Here is a 24,671-nt window from a genome sequence, read left to right on the forward strand (position 1 = left end):
TTTTGTAATCTGAAGACATGGTTGGGATTATTACTTTTGCTGTTTGCACTATTTTTTTGCCACTGTTTGCACCATGAGAATATGAATTAATACAGAATCTGTGTTTACATTTCAAAGTTGTCATTGATTTGAAGTATTATTGTTGTATTTTATTATGTTTTTCATCACAGTTGCACTATTCAAACATTACCTGCACTTTTACAGAAGAAAAGTATATCTGCAATTTTTCCATTTCTGAAATGGATGGTGTTTGGATATTTACTGTTTTTTGTTTTATTTCTTTTATTATGGAGCATATTTATTGATGGGTACGTTTTACTTTAGGTCATTGTTTGTTTTTTTGAGGCTCAAGAATGCGTGCAGCTCTCACTTGTAGCCAAAAACATGGGGAATGGTACAAAATTTATATTGTCAATTATATCGTTATCGCAATAAATACCAGAAAATCTTGATACATTTTTAAGTCCATATCACCCATACCTAGACAGTCCTTTATTTGGACCAGCTTGCTCCTCAAAAACACAACCTGTAAGTATGAATCATTATTGATGTATATATTTTTACCGGTAAGTTTCCGGCTAACTCACTTTATTACTGTCTTACTGAAATACTTCTGCTAATCAGCTGTGGGCCACTATTACCTAAAATTGTGTCTAATAATCCAGATTGTCTGTCGTTCTTATAAAGATAAAGGATGGAACATGATTTGTTTTGCAAAGGTTTATGTTACATCAGTCATTCAAGTTAGTGCTCGGCTAACATATGCGCTGTTATTGATACAGTTCCCACATGTGCACCGCAATAAATTAGAAATATACACATGGGTTTGTTGATGGTGAGGAATTACAGTTGCAACAACTCATAATGTATATCAAAATGAGTAGCGTATCACAGAGAAACGTCCTGCTCAAGTCTCAGCTCAACTCCTCTTGCGATGGAGGTTAGTGTTCAATAACTTTACAGTGTGTGCAATCGCTGTGGACTGAAGCCTCCGGATCTTAAGTTCAGTTATGGTACTGGGCGTTTAGCTTCCGACAAGCACTGTAAGCGGTAGACCAATCATAACAGACTGGGCCGCCTGGCCATTCTGAGCAGAGTCGGTTCTCAGAAAGGAGGGATTTAGAGAGACTGATTCATCCGACGAGTCGTTTGAGGATCATTGAAAAATGTGGTGATGTGCAATGTATATTATGAGAAAATTAGTGTTTTTTGTAGGAGACTCCAATACAAAATTATAACACTTTAAAATCGCATAATAGGGGCAATTTAAGCAAAAATAATTGAATATTGTCAAGCCTGTCAATATCCAGTTGTATATGTGACAGAGGTACCTTTCTCCCCCACAAATGGCAGCGACCAGGTGAAGACGTCCATGAAATTTGGCAGCCAGTAAGGATGAGGGGAGCAGTTGAACTGCCGGATGTTCATTACATTGTTCTCGTACTTCAGAACGGCAGCTGAGGAAGTGAGTAATAAGAAAAAGTGAGCCACCAGCATTTGAGTTTTCTCTAATCAATAATATGAGAAATAATCTCAAGAGACCGTGGCTTCCTGAGCCTCTGGGTTTGTTTCCTAATCAATTTCTAAATTGTGTTTATGGAATAATTTGACTATCTAAAATAAAGTGTGTAGTGTACACACAATGATATGACAAAACCCAAGCTAAATGAGCTTTCTGAGGAAAAACATGTCAATCAAAAATGGTGCAAATACATCCAGATACACAGTATATCAATTTGTAAGTGGCTGAACATTCATTTACACAAAAAGCCTCCACTAGATGGCACTGCTGAGAGGTTGACCCTGTTCCATCAGTGGATGATAAGACCACATGGATGGAGTCACTCGACCTGATGGTTCTGCCCACGCTCTCTTCCAGCTCTCTGTTCCCATCACAATGCCTCATTTTTTTCACACATATCTCACTGTAAGGGAAAGCAGGCCTCACCTTTGTTATTGTAAACATCAAGGTAGTTTGGTGCAGAGAAGATGGTAATTAGGGAAGGGAAGCCAGTGGTCTGACTCTTCCTGTACATCCGGTAGCTGTTAGAAGAGGGAAAGGGAAGATAAAAACATTTTCATTTACTTTCAAAGACAAAATGTGCAAAAACTGTACCTGTATGGAAAGGTGTACCCTTAAAATCACACCTTTGTACCGCATATTAGTACACACAAAAACAAACAAAAAAAGAGATAAAGATGGGGAATACATACCCTGCATCTTGTGCTTCGTGCGCTCGAATGATTGATAACAAGTTATTATTTTGTAGGAAGTCACAGACAGCCGGATAACTGCAACACAGTGATTGAGAGAAGGAAAAGAGAATGAGAGAGAAAATAAGAGCCAACATTCAGAAACTGTGGGGGGACGAGTCTCATTAATGTTGTATTGTTTTTATGCTTTCAACTGTCAGCCAAGCAAAACATTCATGTGTGAATGGAGCATGAGTGCAGTTCCGCATGTGTCCAGCCGGGGCAGTGTGGTGCTCAACTGTTTCTCACTCCATAATGCATGTTTACAGATATCCTGAGAGAAGAAAGAAATGCCCTGGTTCTCACATATTTGCAATTCAGATTGCATATATGTTTGGATATACTTTCGATTTTCACACACTTTTGCACTCAGTCTCAGCAGACCCTGACATGATTTGTGTTTCAATGAAATGTATATTTCAAAGTTTATTGTAATACTTTATCTCATAATGCTGTGTCAGTATTCTAATGCCAAGAATTTGGATATATTTTTCACAGGAATATTTGTGGTAACACTTTACAATTTATTAATATTTGTTAACATTAGTTAACAACATAAGTTAACATGAACTAACAATGAAAAATATGTATAAAGCATTTATATTAAACTTTGTTAATGTTAATTTCAACATTTACTAATAAATTATTTAAGTCAAAGGTTGTATTTGTTAATATTGGGTAATGGACCTGAGCTAACATGAACTAACAATGAACAGTTGTATTTTTTATTAAAAGTAGGGTAGGCAATTTCGGAGAGGCTAGCAATAGCAAGCTAGCTTTGAAAGCATGAGATCCCACCCTCCCTTCAGAGCGTCTCCAAAGCCAATCTTCCTTCAAAACACATGAACGCACACAGCAGAGTTTGCAAAGCGTCATGAGAGACGGCGTTAAACTACCTCATGTCTTAAAGCACACAACATTACAATAATAATGCACATTAACAACTTGCAGAGCGCTTACTTGTACCTGACTTCTGCAGATTCATGTCGGTGTTAATAGTGTTAGCGTTGATAGATAGAAAACGTGAACAGCTCCAGATATGAACACAGCATAAGCTTGTTGTTTTGGTCCAGGAGGAACTGTAAATGGTGGCTGCTGTTTGTTTACGGTGCTCGGTGACTGTCTACAACTCTGCATAGCCTCATGGGACGCGCTGATGACATGTGATGTCTGCGCTGGATATACATATGCAGGTAGAACATCTTATCATTGCATTCTGACCGAGTGTGCGTCTAGTGTGCTTCCTTACAAAGTGACATTGTCAACTACTGGCCTGACAGCATGACACAGCGTTTTTAATCTTTTTCACTGATCCATGTGGACAGAGAAAAACGTCTCCCTCTTTTCCGTTTTTAGTACATAATTGTCGTGTAAATATAAGTACATAAGTACAGCACAGAAGAAAAAAAAAGCTATACACAAAAAAAAGGTAAAAAATCAGATTGCAACGAAGAAATAAATATAATATCCTATAACCCCAGAGCTCTACTGATTCCCACCTATATTCTAAACCTGTAACATTCAGTCAAGTTTCAGTTTGAGAAAGCGCTGCTGTGCTGTGCTAACATACGTTTGCCTGTAACCCAGAGTGTGTAAAAGGGTGTGTGAGCTGCTTTCTGTCTTTCTCTCTCGTGTCGTCGGCTAATGAGGGGGCACTGCTGCTTTACCACTGCTTTCTACCAATCACTTCTTCCTCTGCATCTCTCTTTCTCTCTCGCTATCACTCGCTCCAGTTTGGGAAGAGGAAACGGGTCGTCATGGCAACACCACACTGCAGAGCCCTTGGGGATTGTGGGATAGAACGCAAAGCTGTGTTGCCATTGCTGGCCGCACTCCCTCCTTCCATCTCACTCTTTCTGCTGACTACAGTACGATCAAGAGGCTGAAAAGGCATCCCCCTTCTCCTTGTCTGACAGCTTCACCCTAGTCTTGCATAGTCTGACATTAGGCTATCAGCATAAAATCTGGTCCACTTTCAGATGATTCAGACAAAGAAATGCCTACTTAGACAAATATGGACTGGTTTTTATATGTTTAAAACCACGGTGGAAAATATATCAATTGGGAAAAGTGCAAATGAATATTCAGTGTTCATCTCAACTGACAGCACTTATGTTAATTAACACACACAAAAAAATATTCAACTCGTCTCTTGTTTTCTTTAAAAACAACGGAGGTGCTTCAGGTCCGGTCAGATTGTGTTCAGCGAATTTTTGCAGGGCTAATCCACTCATTTCAATAGCAATCTGTCTGGAATTTCATGCGAGGACAAAAGATTTCCCCATATAGATTTTGCAACGGGTTAAAGTTGGTCATGTGAATTTGCCTCGTTGTAGGGATGGGCATTTTTGTCAATTTCTCATTTCGATCATCGATAGGTCTCAAAAACGAGTACTCGAGTACTCGGGGGCGTGGCATGTGCAGGGGGCGGGGCATGTCCATCATTGAGATAATGAAAATACTGTTATGAAAATGGTTGTTGACAAATACAAACGTGACATGAAAAACAGGTACATGAAAACATGAACATATAAAACAAAAAATAACTGCTAGATTATGAGGCATAAATGTCTTTGAAAAAGAAACATCTTTAAAATGACCGTCTCAAATAACCAAGTCAATAATATCGAGCATTGCATTTGAGCTGAAACTGTGAAATAACACCACCCTGCAGAGCTTGCTAGCTGGTTAATAAACTCAACCAAACGCACCCTATATCAGATTAATATGAACCTATTACAACTTAAAAAAACACAAAAGGACGTGAATGCGCACGTGAACTTCAGCGTGCTAGATTTTACAGGCTATGGTTTGAAACGGAACATTTTGAATGCACTCTTCCCTTAACAACGCTGATACACGGACAACGAATTCACACAGAAACAACATTTTATTAAAATCGTGTTCTCATTATAATGCTTTGACAGATTGACTCTGCACATCATGCACTTAATTTTATTATTCATGATCGAAGCGTTTACAGACATCACTGCGCGTTTTCGAACTCATAAAGAAAAACAACTTTAAATAAACTAGGTCTACTGTTAAAATATACGAGAACAGTATATAACTGCTGCATTACTAATATCAATGATTCTGAGAAAGAAATAGCCTATCTAAAAAGAATATGACTGTCTCTAAACCATCATGTCGAGCATTAATGCATTTGAGCTGAAATTGAAGAGAATGAACAACAGCCGGTTTAACGGCAGCGCTTTGCTAGCTTATTAATTATATAACGCGTTTTATATTAGATTAATCAGATATAGACAACATAAAAGTAATCTTACAACGTGCATCTGCAGAAAAGGACGGAATGCGCACATGAACTTCACACGCTAGTCTGAGTGTTCTCGCTAGTTTCTCTGTGGATTTCCTTTAACAGCTAATACACGGGGAACTAAGCACAGATAATTTACAGCATTCTATTTCCATCGTCATTATAATGCTATGTAGGCTATGACAGATTGGCGCTGCACATCTTGCACTATTCCAGACATCACTGCAGTGCAGGCCTCAGTTTCACTTTATTTCGCCGCGGTCTGGAGGCGTGCTATATAACGCTAACCAATCAGACCTCAGGTACCGCGCAATATGACGCAATAACCAATGAAAAAAGAGACTTTTTTTTTTTTAAAGTCAGGGCGATCATCGTTCTCATGATCGATGGTCGCTGTCACGTTCGAGTACTCGATTACTCGACCACTGTTGCCCATCCCTACCTCGTTGACTAACAGAAAGCTGAAAGTTACTTTTCTATGAGCAGTATTTCATACATTGCTACACTATTGACAATAGGCTAGCTACATTTTGTCCAAATTTCACAAACGTGACTGCACCTTTACAATGGAAGCCAATCCATAAAATGAAAAATACTCACTGTATATCAATAGTAGCCTATAGCTACAGGACGTAAACAATATGCATATTAATTTGTATTGAACCAGGGAATATTCTGTGTAATTTGTAATTAATTTGCTACTAATTGCTTCTTCTATACTCTAAATGTCTTCATTGGTACAGGTGCATTATGAGAAACCATATACATAGAGCCTACATTAGCATGAAGGCAATCACATAAACAAACGGAGTGAATGGAGTGAACGAGTAGTGATTAAACACCAACATGGTGATTCAGGGAGGTGGGCAGCTCGAGGAACACTGACAACACAGATTAAAACAAATGGCTTCTGTGAGCCTTGCATAACAGAAATGTGTGTGGGTATGTATCTGTCTCAGTAGAGTATGAAGCGTTGTGTGTATGTGTAATAAATTCAGTCTTGTGTGTCCTGTAACATATAACACATAGACACACTAATAAATGTAAGACTCAAATCAAATCACTGGCCCAAATCTGCAGTTTACAAGGATGGATGGATATAGAAAGGATCTATCTTTCTATCTGTTCCTCACACAAAGCTATTGTATAGCGACAGAAGATTATATGCTAATGCTAATGCTAAAGCACAACATTACAATGCTGAAAAACAAAAGACCAATATTCACTCTCGCTCTATGGGAAACAAACACTCATTCTCACATACACATGCTCACTGCCGTTCCATCAAATTTTCAGCAGAGTGTGTGAAATATTAAGAGGCTGTTGCTTTATGCATTCAGAGCAGAGGGCAGAAAACAACAGCAACCCTGAACACCTGGAGAGACCCAACAACCCCCCACAGACTTGACTGTTCTCATACACACACACTCACATGAATACACTCAAATATGTGCACACAATCTGTCTTACCCAAGCATCTACATACATGCTGACACATATACCTATATAACATATGCCTATATTTACCTATACACACACACGGGAAACCGGGGGTTAGTCGTCACAGAAGCTGTTCCTGAGTGGTTGTGTGTGTTGGTTCCTCATTTAAAATCATTGTAAAAAGGATAATTTTGTCAATTTTGTCTTCCAAACTAAAATCCTAACATCTTAATGTTTTTATAGATGTAGTGTAAAAAGGTGAACACAATAAAACCAATGTAAACACTTTTTTTTTTTCAGATACTACCATTAAAAAGTTTGTGTTCAAAATAAATACATATATATATATATACATATATAATATATAAATACATATATAAATAAAATGTAAATACATTTATAATGTTTAAAAAAGATTTCTATTTCAAATAAATTCTCTTCTTTTGAACTTTCTATTCATCAAAGAATACTGTGATTTAAAAAAAAAAAATAATTTCCACAAAGATATCGAGCAGCACAACTGTTTTCAATATTGATAATAATACATTTTGTTGTCATATTTGGTTACACTTTTATTTTTAAGGTGTCCATATTACAGTGTAATTATACATTTATGTACTGAGTAATAATAATTAACTACATGTACTTACTATAGTGTTGGGAACTTGGGATGAGGGTTTGTTTTGCGTTAGTTGCATCTAATTATGCATAATCTATAGTTTTATTACTATAGTAACTACATGTAACACGTGTAACAAGGCCACTAAACTAACGTTTACCTCGTCACGTGTGTTTTAATCACACAAATGTATTTATTTATTACAATATACAATATTTATTGCATAAAACAATGGTATGTTACCCTGTACATTTTTGTTGTTTCATAAATTGTTTTATTAAGTTGAAAAGTACATAATAGGCCATTTAATGGCATTTCTTTGTGACAACTTCCTATATAGTGTGAGGACGTCCCCCCTCAGGCACATAGAAAAACACACACCCTTAAAACACCAAAATCACCCACCTGTAGAAGTATGAGCAGCCTCTGACTGTGTTGTGGGTAAAGTACTCTTGGCTCTTTTCATTTCCAAAGTCCTCCAGGGGATCAGACCAAAGCAAATCACACATAGGCCCGAATGCTGGGGGCTCCTTGAACCGGTCCAACTAGGCCACAGAGAAACAAATATAATACAGAATACAGAAATACACACATTTCTTGTGGCCATGCATGAAATCTTTCTCCTCCCACACACAACACTGCTGTTCACGCATGGCTTGGCAGTACCTTCTTTATGTCGTCTAAGGTCTGTATTTCTGGGGACAGGCCACCGTGGACGCACAGGAATTGTTGGTTCATGAGAGCTGCCAGGGGCAGACAGTCAAACGCATCCATACAGGAGTCGTAAACCTGCTCTGAATACTTGATTTTACCTGATACACAGTGAGGGAGAAAGAGAACAAGTGAGTATAAAGAAGTCATTTTACTATGTTTAAATACATAGACAATGAATGCACACAGACAACCATGAGCCAATACGTGTTACTCTGTTTTTCACTTTCCAAACAAATTGAACACCAAAGAATATGCATTAGTTGTGTATGTGATGCTTTATCTGTGGATTTTTTTCATTCTTGTGCTGCCACAGAGCATGTTGGGAAATGTAGTTTGGTTGCACACATCTGTCACCCCATAAACCTGCTGAATGAGAATTTTTACTTTATCACTATTCTTTCTTAACAGTAAAAACTAAATCGTATCATCAACATTCACAATTGCAACTTTAAATGATAAATAGGGAGGCGAGTGCCCATCTCACCTCAAAATTCATCATCTGCATCCTCAAAGTACATGAAATCTGAGATTTGGATATAAAGCCGTTTACATCAGAAAAAAATAAATAAATTATTTTATAATTTTGAATTTTTTTTTACCTGAAAACCACTCAATAATTAGTGCTGTCAAACGATTTATTGCATCCAAAATAAAAGTTTGTGTTTACATAAAATATATGTGTGTGTACTGTGTCTAAATATTATGTATATTTAAATATGCACACATGCATGTATATATTTAAGAATTATTTTTATATTTATATTTGAACATATAGTTATGTTATATTTAACATATCAATTATATAGATATATACAGTATATGCATGCAAATGTTTCTTAAATATATATATATGCATGTGTGTGTATTCAAAAATATACATAATAATGATACACAGCACACACACATATATTATGTAAACACAACCTTTTATTTTAGATGCGATTAATCGTTTGACAGCCCTACTTATAATGTTAGTCAAGGTTTCAAAACAGGCTGTTATTGTGACTGTACCTTTAAGACAAGAACATATAAGTCATATAGTATTTCTATCATGGAAGAGTTTAGTATGTTAATGTATTTGGTCTTGAAATTACCCATAGCAGATCTATACAGGTGGAGCTGGGGAAGATGGAGGGTTTCAATACCAACTATTTAAATGTTGAGCAGCAAGCTCATTGGCTGCAGATGCAACAGGAACCAATCAGCTTGTGCCATGATGTGATTGTCAGTGACCATTAGACCATTAGACCACAGAGTTTCATTACAGAACTTGGTATTTATGTAAATTATCTCTGTTATGATAATGGCACTGCAGTTGTTATCAGTTGCTGAAATGAGCATATGTAAATATGCTACATAAACGTGGGTGTGGGCGGTCATATTCTAATAAGGTAAATATTCTGACATCATATGCATGCATTAATAACATTAAATATGTTTACATAGCACACCAATCTCTTTCATTTCAAAACAACAAAATAAATCTTGGTTTCCACAATATTCCCCCTAAGGCTGAATGAAGGCAAGTCATTTTGAGGAAGAAACCAGAGGTGACATCATGTGTTTTTTATAGTTCTTTTGCCAAAAACAACCTAATATTTATCGCAAATAAAAGCTATTTTGTTATAACAGCACTTATCATGTTTTTCTCTGGCCTCATTAGATTCCTACTGGGACCGAACTTTAACGGTCAGCCCCATGTGTCTCAGTGCGTCACAGTCACACACAAGATAAACAGTGTCTCCAGACGGAGAAGGTTTTTTTCTCTCAGTGTGTCGACGCGTGTCCTATTCTCATTATGTCTCAATACGCCACCTCTCAAAAGCATTGTAACCATGCCGACACGTCAGTGGAGTAGACACAGAAAGAGTTTGCCGTCAACTCCGCACCTCTCCCTCCCACCTCACCTGTCTCTATGCTCTAAAGCATTACCTCATACTCCACATCACACCCCCCTCCACCCCTCCCAACTGCTCTGCGTTATAAACCTCATTCACTTTAAATAGAAAGATTTGTCCTTTCAGGAACAATAGACAGTAGGAAATTGAGGGCTGTGCTCGGTTATTCTGATTTGATTATTAACTGTGAAATATAGATATATGGAATTAGTATATCCCTTTTAAACGTGTCACTATTCTGAACCATGAATTACAAATCAAATATAAATGCTAATACTGAGCAATAGGTTTTATTTTTACAGCATTTATTAACCTTTGTTACTGTTAGTTCACAGTCATGTCAGTTCATATAAGCTAATGTTATTTGATACAACTTTTGATCCTAAAAATGTATTAGTAAATGCTGAAATTAACATTAACTAAGATGAATTAATGCAGTAGTAGAAGTATTGTTCATTGTTAGATCATGTTAACTAATGTTAACTAAATGAAACTTATTGTAATGTGTTGCCTATAAAACATATTCACAATGCAATTATTTATTCTGAATAAGGAAATAAAAATGATATCAAATATACTGGAAAACTGATTATTTTCAGTGAAATATAGGAAAATAAATCGCTATGGAATCTATACCTCAACTCTTTTAAACCATTATTCTGAACTATAAATTACAAATCAGATATACGACATGAAATTAATTGACAAATTTTGAAATATAATATAAAAATGTATTATATTAAATATAAGTTGGGTATTTTTTAACGTTTTAGAAGTGTTTTATGCTCACCTGCATTTATTTGATCAAAACTACAGTAATTCCGAAATACTATTACAATTTTAAATGAACTGTATTATATTTTAATACTTTTAAAATTGTAATCTATTCCTGTGATGGCAAAGCAAATTTTCAGCAGTCTTAAAGTATCACATGATGAAAACAGTTATGCTATTTTTATCGTGAAACATTTTTCATTCCATGATGAATGGAAAGTTCAAAAGAACAGCATTTAATTTTTAACATTATAAATGTCTTAACTGTCGCTTTTTATAAATAAATAAAAGTATTACTTTACTACTAACTAGTGATACTTTTGGTAACTATTTTAGGGTTCAATTACCACTATAAGCATGCATATTACTAGGATACTGTTTTTTTATTAGTACTTATAAAGCACATATTAATGCTTTATTCTGCATGACCTTATTCTACATCCCTTAATCCTACCCAAGGCTAATACCTAAACTTAAACCCTACAAAAACTTGCATACTAACTAATAATAAGCAGTAAATTAGGAGTTTATTGAGGCAAAAGTAATGTAAATAGTGAATATGGGTTCCCCATACTAAAGTGTTACCTTGCTTTTCACTAGTGATTTTTTTGCCATTACAAATGACATAACCAGCACATTAAACAGCATTGCAAGCACAAAAGGGGAATACTCACATTCTTGTTTGAAGGTGAAATATTCTGTCAAATGTCTACATTCATGATTTCCTCTCAGTAAAAATAACGTCTTTGGGTAGAGGATTTTCAGTGACCAGAGGTACAGAACACACTACAGAGAGAGAGAGAGAGAAAAAAGCTGAAACATATGGCCACATCCATGGGATACCTACAAACATCATGCTAATGCAGGCCAGCGCAAGGTCTGTGTAGTGTTAATGATACACTTCCAATTACATTACATATGTTATCACATCTACTGTCAGCTCCCATCACCTTCACTGGCTGCCCGCGGACCAAACCATACACGGGTGTCCTCCTCTCCCTTTACTGCTAATAATACACACACAACCAGGCTGACAAACTCATGCCGATCTCATGTATTTATGCTTTAACAAATAGAAGCAGATTGTTACACCAAAAAACATTGGGAGCTGAGTGATTTAATTGAGCAGTCGGTGTTGAGACGTGTTCGCAGACCTAATCATGGCCTGCAGTCAAAGATGGCAGGAACTGGACATGTCAAAGAGCGTGAATGTCAGAGCACAGCGCTCACGGATGACTGATTCCTCTTCTCTGTTTGAAGCTGGAGGAAGATTCCCTGACATGTGTGACAGAATTGGCCATTCTTGTTATCAAAGGAACACTCTAGAGTTACAAGATTACTGGGATGAGACTATCAGCCAATAACCGTGTCTGCTTGGTCAAAAGAAACTGTGGGTTATGCTTTCATGTGAGTTCCAAAACCTACCGGCTGCCTTGAAACTGGAACATGTACATTTCTGGAGAAATTTTAAGACAAGAATGAATGCGGGGAGGACAATTAATTCATTTTTGAGCTGCAGGCAATGTTCATTAATATCCTGCTAAAATGTGATTGTTACTGGCATATTATTTCATTTCTTATCATTAATACTTATTTTTGTCACATGGTGCAAGCAGTTACAGTGGTGTGTTGCAAATTTAGCATGCTATAATACATCAAACAAAACAAAAAAAGCTTTTTAATGCTTTTATAATTTTAATGAGCATTTAATTGATTAAATTAGTTATAATGTTTATTAATTGAAAGACTACATGGAATTTTTCAATAAAAAAGTATTTATTGAATTAATATTGATATATATACATTTTTACATATTTATAAATGTTTATTTATTCATATTTATTACAACATTTAACATCTGCAGGTTTTCGTAGAATTCGTTTATTTAAATATTTTGACTAATGCTTTCAGCTAGTGCAGTTACTCTTTTTAACACCATTTCACCATGTTTAATAAAATTCTGCAGATTTTTCTTAAAAATCAGTACTGAAATGCAGATGCAATTTAGACCTGGTGATGACACAAATGAACCTTTTCATTCAAATGAATCCAAATAAAGCAATTTTTTCAATTAACATGATTAAAAATCCACGGTGAAACCATGAATAGATGTAGAGCTGGGCAAATTTTTTTTTTTTCATATTGATTGATATCGATATTTATCACAATATATCATTTGATAATGCTGCCAACTTGAAGAGTATCCTGACAATGACTGAAGCCTGGGGGTTCATTAATTACATTTTAGTATATAGTTTATTAACAAAAAAAGAATAACATAAAAAAAGCATGTTTGCCCAGTTAAAAGTTTATGTTAAGTTAAGTTGTCTTGTAAGGTATGAAAATAGAACCAGCAAACATCTCAAGAATTTGAAGAAGTAAAACCTATACAATAAAAAGTTCACTATTAGATAAAATAAAGTTAAAAAATATTAACTATGCACTGGTTTTACATTTATGAAATGATTTTGCGGGAGAAATTTTAGTAAAAAAGTGCAAAATATAAACATTGTAAACCAGACATTATGCTACATAGATTAACATGTGACTGCACTGTCGTACTCTCTGTGTTGTCGCTGGGATGATGAAGAAAAGTTTTTTTGCGTTTCCTGCCTTGGTTAGAACTGACCAATGACATATTTTGCACACCGTCTAGGTCGCTTCACACAGAATGCATTTTTCCATTCCACTTTTCCATTGTTTTTCTAAGCACTAGACAGATGTGTTTGACCGCTGCACTTGCGTCTTTTGTAGCGTCTCGTGCATGAAACAACATTCTAAAAACGCGCCACTCAAGTTAAAGGTGTACTATGTAACGTCTCCGTCCGTTAGAGGTCGCCTATTCAAAACAAAGGCGTAGTTTGATGACACCAAGTTTGAGCGCAGAATCTTGGGACGTGGTCTTCACCTCACAGAGAATCGGGATAGGAATCAGGCAGAAATCATGTTCATGGATGCGATTATTAACATTACTGTAGTATGAAGCAGAGCAGGACCGAGTGTTGCGTGAGCTGAGCAAGGCCGCTGGAGCGATTGTTAATAAGATGAACGCAACACGCGCTTCACGAGCAGCGGGACTTTTATTATGCCACAGTCGTCGGCCCCCTTTCCGCTTTTCCGGTCATGAGTATGAGGTAACGCAGCTCTGTTTATCATATTAGATACATCTGAGTGTGTTGAAAATGATGTTATGACGTTACTCTGTGCGTTCGCTCAGCGGCTGCCATGACACTTGTTGAACACTGCAGTAAGAGTAAATAATTTCTGCAAAATAAAACTCGGAAACCGAGGGGAACGCAGATATGACGCAATGGACAGGCGACTCCCTCACACGTCCCGGTTCCTTGGTTGAAATAGCAATTTTCTCACGATTTACAAATAGTTGGAAAGTACTCAACTGAACAAAATATATAACACGGACCTAGTAGTTTTTCGATATTTTACTGCAAAAATGTTACATATTGCAGCTTTAAAAGATTTTTGAAGAGAAAACTTTTTGTTCCATTGACCTTTGTCTCCCGCTTGTGTGAACTGGCCCTTAGCTTTGTCGCTTTTAACTCTTTCCCCACCAGAGTTTTTTTTTTTAAAGTTGCCAGCCACTGGCTGGAAAATTGTCCAATAAATTTTCATGGACCCCAGAATATTTTGTTGCATGAATATCTAAACATGCAATATATCAAAAGAAAGAACAGAGCTTATTCTAACTTAATGCATTCTGTTTTTATCAACACTTGAATGTTGGGAAGTTTCATTAAAAAACAATCAACATTGAGCAAAAAGCTGAGCAAAACACGTTTTTGTCAAAGACATTGGGCCCTATTTTAACGATCTGAGCGCATGGTCTGAAGCGCATGGAGCAGGTGCACCTAGGGCGTGTCCGAATCCACTTTTGTTAGTTTAACGACTGAAAAAACGGTTGGCACGCCAGTCGCATGGTCCAAAAGGGTTGTACCTAATCTCTTAATGAGTCATGGGTGTCATTTTGGCGAAACATGAAATAAACCAATCAGAGTCTCATCTCCCATTCCCTTTAAAAGCCAGTTGCGCTTGCACCATGGCGGATTCGCTATTTACATGGCGAAATTTGCGAGCGCAAAGACTGAACGCTTCTCCAGAAAGGAATCCTTTTATTTTTAATATTTAAAAATGTTTGTGTGCTGCTGCGCGGGCCGAAACTAGCAAAAAACACTTGCGTCATGCCTGCCGTCGCATTGCGCCGGGTGTATGATCGGGCTCTATGTCTGATTCTGAACTGATTCATTACGGTGATCAAAACATAGATGGAGTAGATCCGAGTCCATCAACACCCCCAAAGCTTGCACAATAATATACCTCGTCCTGGGTCGACATTTCATTCAGTAACATTAGGCAGTTTTGATTTATATGCCGTTTAATGTTGATGATGCGTTATTTTACATATGCGTCTGCTTACATATGATATTGCTTGTTTCTGCTTCTTCTTCACATGCCTTTTCGGAGATTCAGTATGCTGTCAGAAGATGTGTCATAGTGCCCCATATTGTGTAACACTGAAAACACGGAACGCTGGAAATTTCCTTCAATGGCAGGGAAAGCGATAAGAAACCCAAACCACCTCCATATAATTGATATTGTGTTACCTTTTTTTCCAACAATTTTGCCTTCATTTCCCTCACCAGCTCCCTGCGGACTGACTGGTTGTTGTCATGTTTATTTCTGCTTTGGGGTAATTACTGGTGGGACAATTCAAATTCATATCGAGTGAAAATGTCCAGAGCTCATCACCGTTATCAGCATAAACTGTATCGCAATCTCAATATGATATTGTTTATCACCCAGCCCTAAATAGATGGATGCACTCTCTTCTCACCTCGATACTGAAGTAACCCCGGTCCACATAATCGCCCAGGAAGAGGTATCGTGTTGTGGCTGGAGAGCCGCCCACCTCAAACAGCTTCATCAGGTCGAAAAACTGCCCATGGATGTCACCGCACACTGCATAAAGGAAGAGAAGGCAGTGGAGAAAGAGAGAGAGGAGAAAATATTGACTTGTTGAGCTGCATTCAACTGTTTGTTCAATATACAGGATATAAAAATGTTAATCCATGGCGGATTCATACAGCCATAGCTACTAAAATCATACTGTAACTGTAGCTCTGTACTGGGCGTAATCCCTTAAATGTCAACATGTAGATTGCTCGAGCCATAATGAACTGATCGAATTGCCAGGAAGCACAATCACAGCTGTGCACATCTGGGGGCGTGAACCACCTAAGAGCCTATATCCAACATAGCTGGCCTGAAGATCTATGTTGCTCCTTTGCAACATAATTCTCTCTCTCTGAGAGAGAAACGCAAACTCCTGTTTCCATGGAGACATGAATTTGATGAGAATAAAGAATGAAATAAATGAGGAGTTTGCGTTGGCATGGAGATGCTGCCTAAGCGTTTGCCCCAGAGGCCTCGCAGCCTTTAGTGTGTGTGGGTGTGGCCACGGACAGAGAGGGAAACACACACATTTAAAACCCTCTTAGCTTGTTCATCACATACTGTATATGAACCCCACATATAAGCCCACAGAGCTGTCATGCAAAGATAGAGGTTCGTGAAATTATAAGCACATGTGTTTGTTCTGACTTTGAGTTTGTGAGGAAGGAAATGAGTTTGAGAATATCAGTCAAACTCCGGGGCTTGAGGAATCTGGTTTTACAGCAAAAGTCCAGATTGTGTGATATGACCTAGTGTAAGTGCGTCAACATGCTTGAGACCAGTGAGAAACTGTGGAGCATCTCACTTCCTGTTTCTCCCACTTGCATGAAATACACCATGAAATCGTTCTTTCCTCGTTAATGTACAATTCTGTTCAAAAGCTTGGGGTCTGTAAGTCTCCTATGCTCATCAAACTGCATTTATTTGATCAAAAATACAATAAAATGGCAATATTGATTTTTGTTAATATGTAGTTTATTCCTGTGATGCAAAGGTGAATTTTTCATCATTACTCCAGTCTTCAGTGTCACATGATCCTTTAGAAATCATTCTAATATGATGATTTGCTGCTCAGGAAACATTTCTTATTGTTATCAATGTTAAAAACAGTTGTGCTGCTGATACATATTTTTGTAGAAACCGTCATACATTTTTTTGCAAGATTCTTTGATGAATAGAAAGTTCAAAAGAGTAACTTCGGTAACTTTACAAGTAAGAAACAGACTGACTGACATCAAACTTTTGAACAAATGTGTGTGTCCTATTGAAACAGGAAGGCAATACATAGAATAAAGATGTGCAAAACGACATATTTTCAAAATCGACTAGTCTGTGGGTTGCCTGAATAACTAATCAGTCTTCAGGGAGCCCTATAACAAGCTGGTTTCAGGTTCACAATATCCCATGTGAACCTGCTTCTTATGGGCTGTTTAGATGCATTCAAAAACAACACAAGGGGCAATCTTATTCAATCTCATTCTCTATACAATTTGATTGGACAAAATAGGTGTAGTGCAGGATGAGTCATCAATATTTCTGACTTGCTTTCCTAAAAGAGAGATACTGTCAGCATGAAATAGAAATTGCAAATGTCTTTAATTTTCTATTGTGACTTATATCTGAGTTAAATGGCTTCTCAAATGAGAGAAAAATCGGTGCGACTTGTCCATGAGGAATTGGATTGTTGTCTGCTAATTTTTCCAATCTTATGTGAGTGACATGTTTTTGGAAGCAAGGGAAAGTTAATGATTTTGATTAAAAATTACAAGGACACTTGAATTTTTAACAAATGATGTGCGTGGATAAATCATTTATTCATTTATAAAAAGAAGAATTGTCATTTTTGACTTTAAAGTCCCCAAGAAATCCAAATGGACGTTTTTTGACTATGAATATGCTACCCTTACTGCTATCTATAAGCTAGTGTGCTCCAAAACAATGACAAGATGGGCATTTAGAAGATATGTGCCGCCAATATGGACTTCAGTGGGCTTTTTAAAGGGATAGTTCACCCAAAAATGTAATTTTATCATCATTTACTCACCCTCAAGTTGCTCCAAACCTCTATGACTTTCTTCTGTTGAACACAAAATAAGGTATTTTAAAGAATCTTGGTAATCAAACAGTTGAGAGCAGCCACTGACTTCCATATTATTTTTTCCTACTATGGAAGTATATGGCTAGCGTCAACTGTCTGTTTACCAACATTCTTCAAAATATCTTCTTTTCTGTTCAACAGAAGAAAGAAACTCATAGAGGTTTGGAAAAACTTGAGTGTGAGTAAATGATGACAGAACTATCCCTTTAAATGCGTTTATCTGCTTAAAAGGTGTCATGAACTGGCTTTTTTAATTTTGTTATACTGTTGTCTGAGGTCAACAAGTTCGCATGGTTTTTACATTCAAAAACATCATAATGAATAAGTTATAGGCTATTTTCTGCATTGGTTTTGAGGCTTTCTGAAAAACACTTGGTTTTGATGGGCGTGCCGCACTGAAGACACGGAAGTAAACGCCTACGGCTAGGATTGGATAAGACTTGCATATTTAATGAGCTTCAGCTCCCCTCAGTACATGTGGGAATCGTCTGGAGAAACACTCACAGGGCTCATCAAACAAACACAATTATTCATCTTTCATCCACCCGCGATTGATTGGAATGTTATTTTTGTATTGGCTGGCCCGATGTGAATATAAACGCGAACCATACACACACACACACACTTTGCGAGCCCTGGCTTTATAAGTCCGAGTCTGATCACGATTGAACCAATAACACCTTCTCCAGCCTGTGACTGCGTGCTAAGGTATGTAACGATCTGTAACAATGCAATACTAACACATATAAAAAACATGGTTTTACTCACATAAGTGTGTTGCACCGTTCCTGTCGGACTCAATATAGAAGGCACAACATTGTGTTTTAATCTCAAGATGTCTGCAAATCCAGTCTCGACCTGTATCTTGTTTGCAATCGATTCTGCGGTGAAATGAAGTGAACAAATGCGCAATGTCTTTACCACATGTGCTGGAACTTCATTAAAAATAAAGTTCAACCACTCATTCCTAATAATAGAATCAGAAGGAAGCTTATGCAGGGACTGTGTTCTTCCACAACCAGGCACAGCGCAATATATTACTCTCTTCATCATGTTTATAGCTTGGTAGCGCGATCCGTCCGTTTAGCTCCACGTGTCGGTGGGCGGGGCTACAGAATCAGGCGTACATATTTATCTGTTGAGGCGTCCTGTGACGTCAGTGGTCGACATATTTCTGAGAGCTCTCGTTTTCTGGGCCTGGTGTCAATAAAAGCTTTTCTTTGACTAACAAGGACGTTTTCAGTTCTGAAACGTACAGGATATTCTTATATCACAATGAACTTTTATATATCAAAGGCTCAAGGGAAAGTTGATTTCTCAGTTCATCACCCCTTTAAAGTGAAATGTGTCATCATTTAGGAATACACCAGCAAACATATAGCCACAAAGCTCAAAAATAAACTTTCATTTTGATTTCATGGGTATTTTTATAAACTCCTACAGGCCTTCAACTACTCTCACTAATTGCCAAGCAGCTTGGTGAAAAAAGGTCCACTGTTGGAGCAATCATTAGAAAATGGAAGAAGCTAAACATGACTGTCAATCTCCCTCGGACTGGGGCTCCATGCAAGATCTCACCTCGTGGGGTCTCAATGATCCTAAGAAAGGTGAGGAATCAGCCCAGAAGTACACAGGAGGAGCTGGTCAATGACCTGAAAAGAGCTGGGACCACAGTTTCCAAGGTTACTGTTGGTAAAACACTAAGACGTCATGGTTTGAAATCATGCATGGCACGGAAGGTTCCCCTGCTTAAACCAGCACATGTCCAGGCCCGTCTTAAGTTTGCCAATGACCATTTGGATGATCCAGAGGAGTCATGGGAGAAAGTCATGTGGTCAGATGAGACCAAAATAGAACTTTTTGGTCATAATTCCACTAAACGTGTTTGGAGGAAGAAGAATGATGAGTACCATCTCAAGAACACCATCCCTACTGTGAAGCATGGGGGTGGTAGCATCATGCTTTGGGGGTGTTTTTCTGCACATGGGACAGGGCGACTGCACTGTATTAAGGAGAGGATACCTCAACAACCTCCTTCCCTCAGTTAGAGCATTGAAAAGGGGTTGTGGCTGGGTCTTCCAACATGACAATGACCCGAAGCACACAGCCAGGATAACCAAGGAGTGGCTCTGTAAGAAGCATATCAAGGTTCTGGCGTGGCCTAGCCCGTCTCCAGACCTAAACCCAATAGAGAATCTTTGGAGGGAGCTCAAACTCCGTGTTTCTCAGCGACAGGCCAGAAACCTGACTGATCTAGAGAAGATCTGTGTGGAGGAGTGGGCCAAAATCCCTCCTGCAGTGTGTGCAAACCTGGTGAAAAACTACAGGAAACTAGGGATGTGACGGTGAGGAAATTTCCCCACCGGTTAATTGATGTGTGACAACACCGGTAATACCGGTATCACCGGCGGAGGCTTTTAAATCACTAATTCTATCTAACCGAAAGTAACATGCACACGACCGCTCTGAACTGAAAACGCGCCAGTGCGCACACACCGTGAATGACAGCTCGTCTGTAAATGCACGCTCTGTCCATGGGTGCGTCTCAATCAGTTCCCTAGTTCAGTAGTCAGGGCACTGATCAAGCATAGTCTATGATTGAGATGCACGCCATGAATGAATTACAGTTCGTCCGTAAAGCCTTGTTTATACTCGGTGCGCGCGGCAAAAATAAATGGGTGCAGTCAGCGTAGTGCGGAGGCTCGCACTGCGGAGCCAGACGAAAGAAAACAATGCGCGCTCTGTGCGGCCGTGCACATTTTACTTTCGGTTTTGAATTAGCGCCAATTCGGCTGCGGGTTGCTTGAATTGTGGGTTCATTAGCCTATTATTTTTAATGAAAAACACAACAACAAAACAAATGACAAACTCCCTTAAATAGGCGCTTTTACGTTTCGCTTTCAAGCCAAATCTTCCGCGATCATCTCAGTCAGCTCCTCACTCTTAAATCTGATGAATGACTCCTGCCGCTGCCGAGAGTCACGGTCGGATCCTGCTTTATTAAACAGATACGTTCAGTTTTTATTTGTATTGTCTGTTCTCTAACTGAACTAAATTATTTTATTACTATAAAAAAATCAAAAAGACGGTGGGAGGTGCCACGGTGGGCAAGTGATGTAACCGGTGTTGAGTCTGGACACCGGTAACACCGGCAACACCGACTATCGTAGCAAGCCTACAGGAAACGTTTGACCTCTGTAATTGCAAACAAAGGCTACTGTACCAAATATTAACATTGATTTTCTCAGGTGTTCAAATACTTATTTGCAGCTGTATCATACAAATAAAAAGTTACAAAAATCATACATTGTGATTTCTGGATTTTTTTTTTTTAGATTATGTCTCTCACAGTGGACATGCACCTACGATGCCAATTTCAGACCCCTCCATGATTTCTAAGTGGGAGAACTTGCAAAATAGCAGGGTGTTTAAATACTCATTTTCCTTAGTGTATCATGTTGGCCTCCTTTTCTTATAAAATGCGAAATCACTACAGGGACACAAGCTCAAGATTTTCTTCCAGATCAATGCTCAAATCAATAGATCCATTCTCAAAACAACCACTCATTTATCCTTAAAAGTCTCTAGGGAAGCAGCTTAAATTAAGATTCCTCATGTCAAATGAATTAGCGGATTTATCTGTCCTAAATCATACAGCAGCCGCAAGCAGTCCACCGAGTCTGACATACATCCAGAATGGGCCATTAACACGAACCATTAACACACACTAAAGAGCAAAATCCCTAGAAGTAATCAAGCACCGCAGCATAGCCAGGAAGAACCAAAGCCTCTAGAGGAAATGATGTTGAGAATGGCTAAAGGGGTCGTTTTCTGGGGTCACAGGGGCTGCAGTTAGTGCTTTTTTTTCTGCAGGAGCAGGACTGATGAATGACAGGGAGGTGACAAGTTAAACTCTCTCTCTCTTTCTTATCTGTGCTCGCTCGCTCCTCCTGGAAAAGAGATTCTTCCGCCCCCTTGTATTCAGCTGTTCCCGCTCCAGCCTTCTCACGCTGTGCTTATTTCCCTTCTCTCACCCTGCCTCCTCTACTGCACCCAAGCCATCGTTAAAAACGCAGATGCATTGTGGGAAACGGTGCACGACACCATCCGATTTCGCCTCATATGAGGCGTAAGATCTAGCTAAGAGTCAAACACAAAACACATGAATTTCGTCCACACCGCTGCTGCTATGTGTGCGTTGGGAGGGTCTCACAGGAGCTCACCATATATACCCAGGTGAGCTCTCTCTCCCCTGGGTATATACTCCTGACGACTTCCAACCTGCTCATCAGGCAGAAATGCCTGTTGTTAAAGTCTTTGTAGACATGGATAGGTTTATATAATCAAAACGGGGGGGTGGTTGGGAAATGCAGATATGCCCAGTCACGTTGCAGCATCAGAGCTGCATAATGCATGGGCAAATCAGATGCGGCCAGGCTGTGTTAGTAAGTGGCGTTTACTGTATATAAATGAGCGGATCCTGCATATTGAGACATTACATTATGCATGAAGAGGTATATGAATTGTGCATGAAAATGTTCCCGGGTCCCGGTGTTAAGTGCTTCTGTTTAAACGAGTCGGCTGGATGGGGGAGCTGATTTTTAACTGTGCTTCAGGAGAAACAGGTATTAAATGTGCAATTAACATGCTTGTTCACATTCCCGGGTCACATGCCACCCGAGCGCAGGGGGAGAATGTAGATGGCATCCGGTGTGTGTCACAGTGACTCCGCCATGATCTCCCATGGCGACTGAATGCCGTTTCTCGTTCTGCTCCTCCCTTACTCCTGATCAATCCGACAGGTCACACCTCTCGCTCCTGTTGTCTTTTTTTCTGTTCTTTTTTACTCTCATGCTTTCATTTTCTGTCCTCTTTTCGCTCATCTCCTTCCATCTGCTCCTCTTCTCTCCTCTCATTTCTTCGTCTCTTCTCCTCCTCGCATCTGCTCCACTTGTAATCTGCTTATTTCCTCGTATCATCATCTCCTCCGTTCTCTCCTCTTTTGTCATTCACCTCCTCTCACTGTTCATCTCCTCTTTTCTCCTCTCGTCTGCTCCTTGTGCCTCATCTGTTCGTCTCGTTTCCTTCATTCATTTGTTCGACTCCTCTAATATTTAAAGGTCCCATGGCATGGCATTTTTCTATTATTTTATAATGTTTCCTGAGGTGTACTTATATTGTTAGTATGACTTTTACATCATAAAATGTCATAATTTAGAAATAAAAGGCATTTTTTCTATACTGCTGTTTGCCCTGTGGCTGAATGCCCTGCTTCAAGAGGCGTGTCTGCTGTGAGACTTCAGTAAAAACGCCCACGGTTGTGATTGGCTGACATCTTTGCATTTTAAATGAGCGGAGGGGGTGTGGTTTAACGAGGTCTAAGAGGGACGAGCTGCTGCCAGAGAGACGGATGGACCTGAGTTCACTTCACATCAGTTCTCAGCATGTCTGAACTGTAGTAGTTACAGCATATACTTCAGGTTATTAGTCTATTTCTAGTCGGAGGGACTGTCACTCATGTCAGAAAGTTAGTAACTTTAGTAAATTATGGATCAGCGCTGACTGGAGACGCGAACCGTTTAGAACGATTCAGTCCGATTTGGTGAACTGATTCGGTTCACTAAAAAGAACTGGTTCAAAAGAAAGATCGTTCGCGAACTGGACATCACTAATGTACCAGAGACGGAGCTCAGCGATTGCTAACAAAGTTATTTATAGTAACTACTGAGTTATGAGAGCGCTGTCAGTCAGCGCGAGTTTATTGTGTTTGTATCTGAGAGTTCTGAATAAACACGAGTCCCAGTCACACCGAGTCCGTCTTCATCATTATTACCAACTTTGTAACACATGCAAAGTACCATTACAGCTGTCGAGATGAACGAGTTAAAAGTAAGTGTTGATAATAGCATTATTTTTAAAATAAAATAAAAGCGTCAGTGACGCGCGTTGAGTACACAGCGCAAACAAAGACACAACAGCAGTAATCGAATGTAATCCAGTTTATTGTGGGGCTAGGCTGGCTAGCCCGAATATGCTCACGCTTACCCCCCTTCTGCTTAATCTCACGCCGCGTTTGGTGCCTCCGCTGTGGGCCAGATGCAGTACTGGGGGTCGGGGATGTTGAAGGCCACCGGCCAGTGCAGCCCGAGCTTCGGCGTGTGTGAGGCTGATGTTGAGCAGAAACTCATGACTGTATGCACATTTTAGAACCGATAGACGCGACGAGGACGTACAAAAACACTGACTCACAAGAAAGAAAACACAAAAACACCGTTCTGTCGGGAAAGAGAGAAGCCGCAGTGTGTGCACGAATAATAAATAATTAGCTACACATCAGAAATCACTGATCACAGATCAGAAGGAACTGAAAAAAGACTTCTGTTTTCATTTGTACATCCAAACACTGAGAAACTGCCAGCGTTCACTCGTTCACAAGCAATGATCTCTCGAGCGTTTGCATGGGCGTGCCAGATTCTCTGGGCGGAGGAAAGGGAGGAAACCGTTCCTGCTTGGACGTCAAACCAGGAGACTTCAGGATTGGCTCGTCTGGCCTGTCATTTTCTCAAAGGCAGAGAGAGACAGCCAGAACTCGGGTTTACACCGATCAACATTTCTATGCACTTGGGG

The 24,671-nt window shown here is 38.9% G+C and overlaps 1 protein-coding gene across 2 annotated transcripts in view; it reads right to left on the bottom strand.

Annotated features, from left to right (window-relative positions):
* ppp3ca (protein phosphatase 3, catalytic subunit, alpha isozyme) overlaps window positions 1-24,671 on the bottom strand; it is a 65,531-nt gene that overhangs the window by 8,668 nt on the left and 32,192 nt on the right. For both annotated transcript variants that reach the window (XM_079835669.1, XM_079835668.1), the window contains exons 3-9: window positions 15,828-15,952; window positions 11,653-11,764; window positions 8,259-8,404; window positions 7,998-8,137; window positions 2,215-2,292; window positions 1,949-2,043; window positions 1,332-1,457 (exon numbers count right to left, since the gene is read on the bottom strand). In XM_079835669.1, the coding sequence (XP_079691795.1) occupies window positions 1,332-1,457; window positions 1,949-2,043; window positions 2,215-2,292; window positions 7,998-8,137; window positions 8,259-8,404; window positions 11,653-11,764; window positions 15,828-15,952 (822 nt within the window). The remainder of the gene's footprint in view (window positions 1-1,331; window positions 1,458-1,948; window positions 2,044-2,214; window positions 2,293-7,997; window positions 8,138-8,258; window positions 8,405-11,652; window positions 11,765-15,827; window positions 15,953-24,671) is intronic.

Source organism: Gobio gobio, assembly GCF_949357685.1.
Source record: "Gobio gobio genome assembly, chromosome: 14".
NCBI classification, from domain to species: Eukaryota; Metazoa; Chordata; class Actinopteri; order Cypriniformes; family Gobionidae; genus Gobio; species Gobio gobio.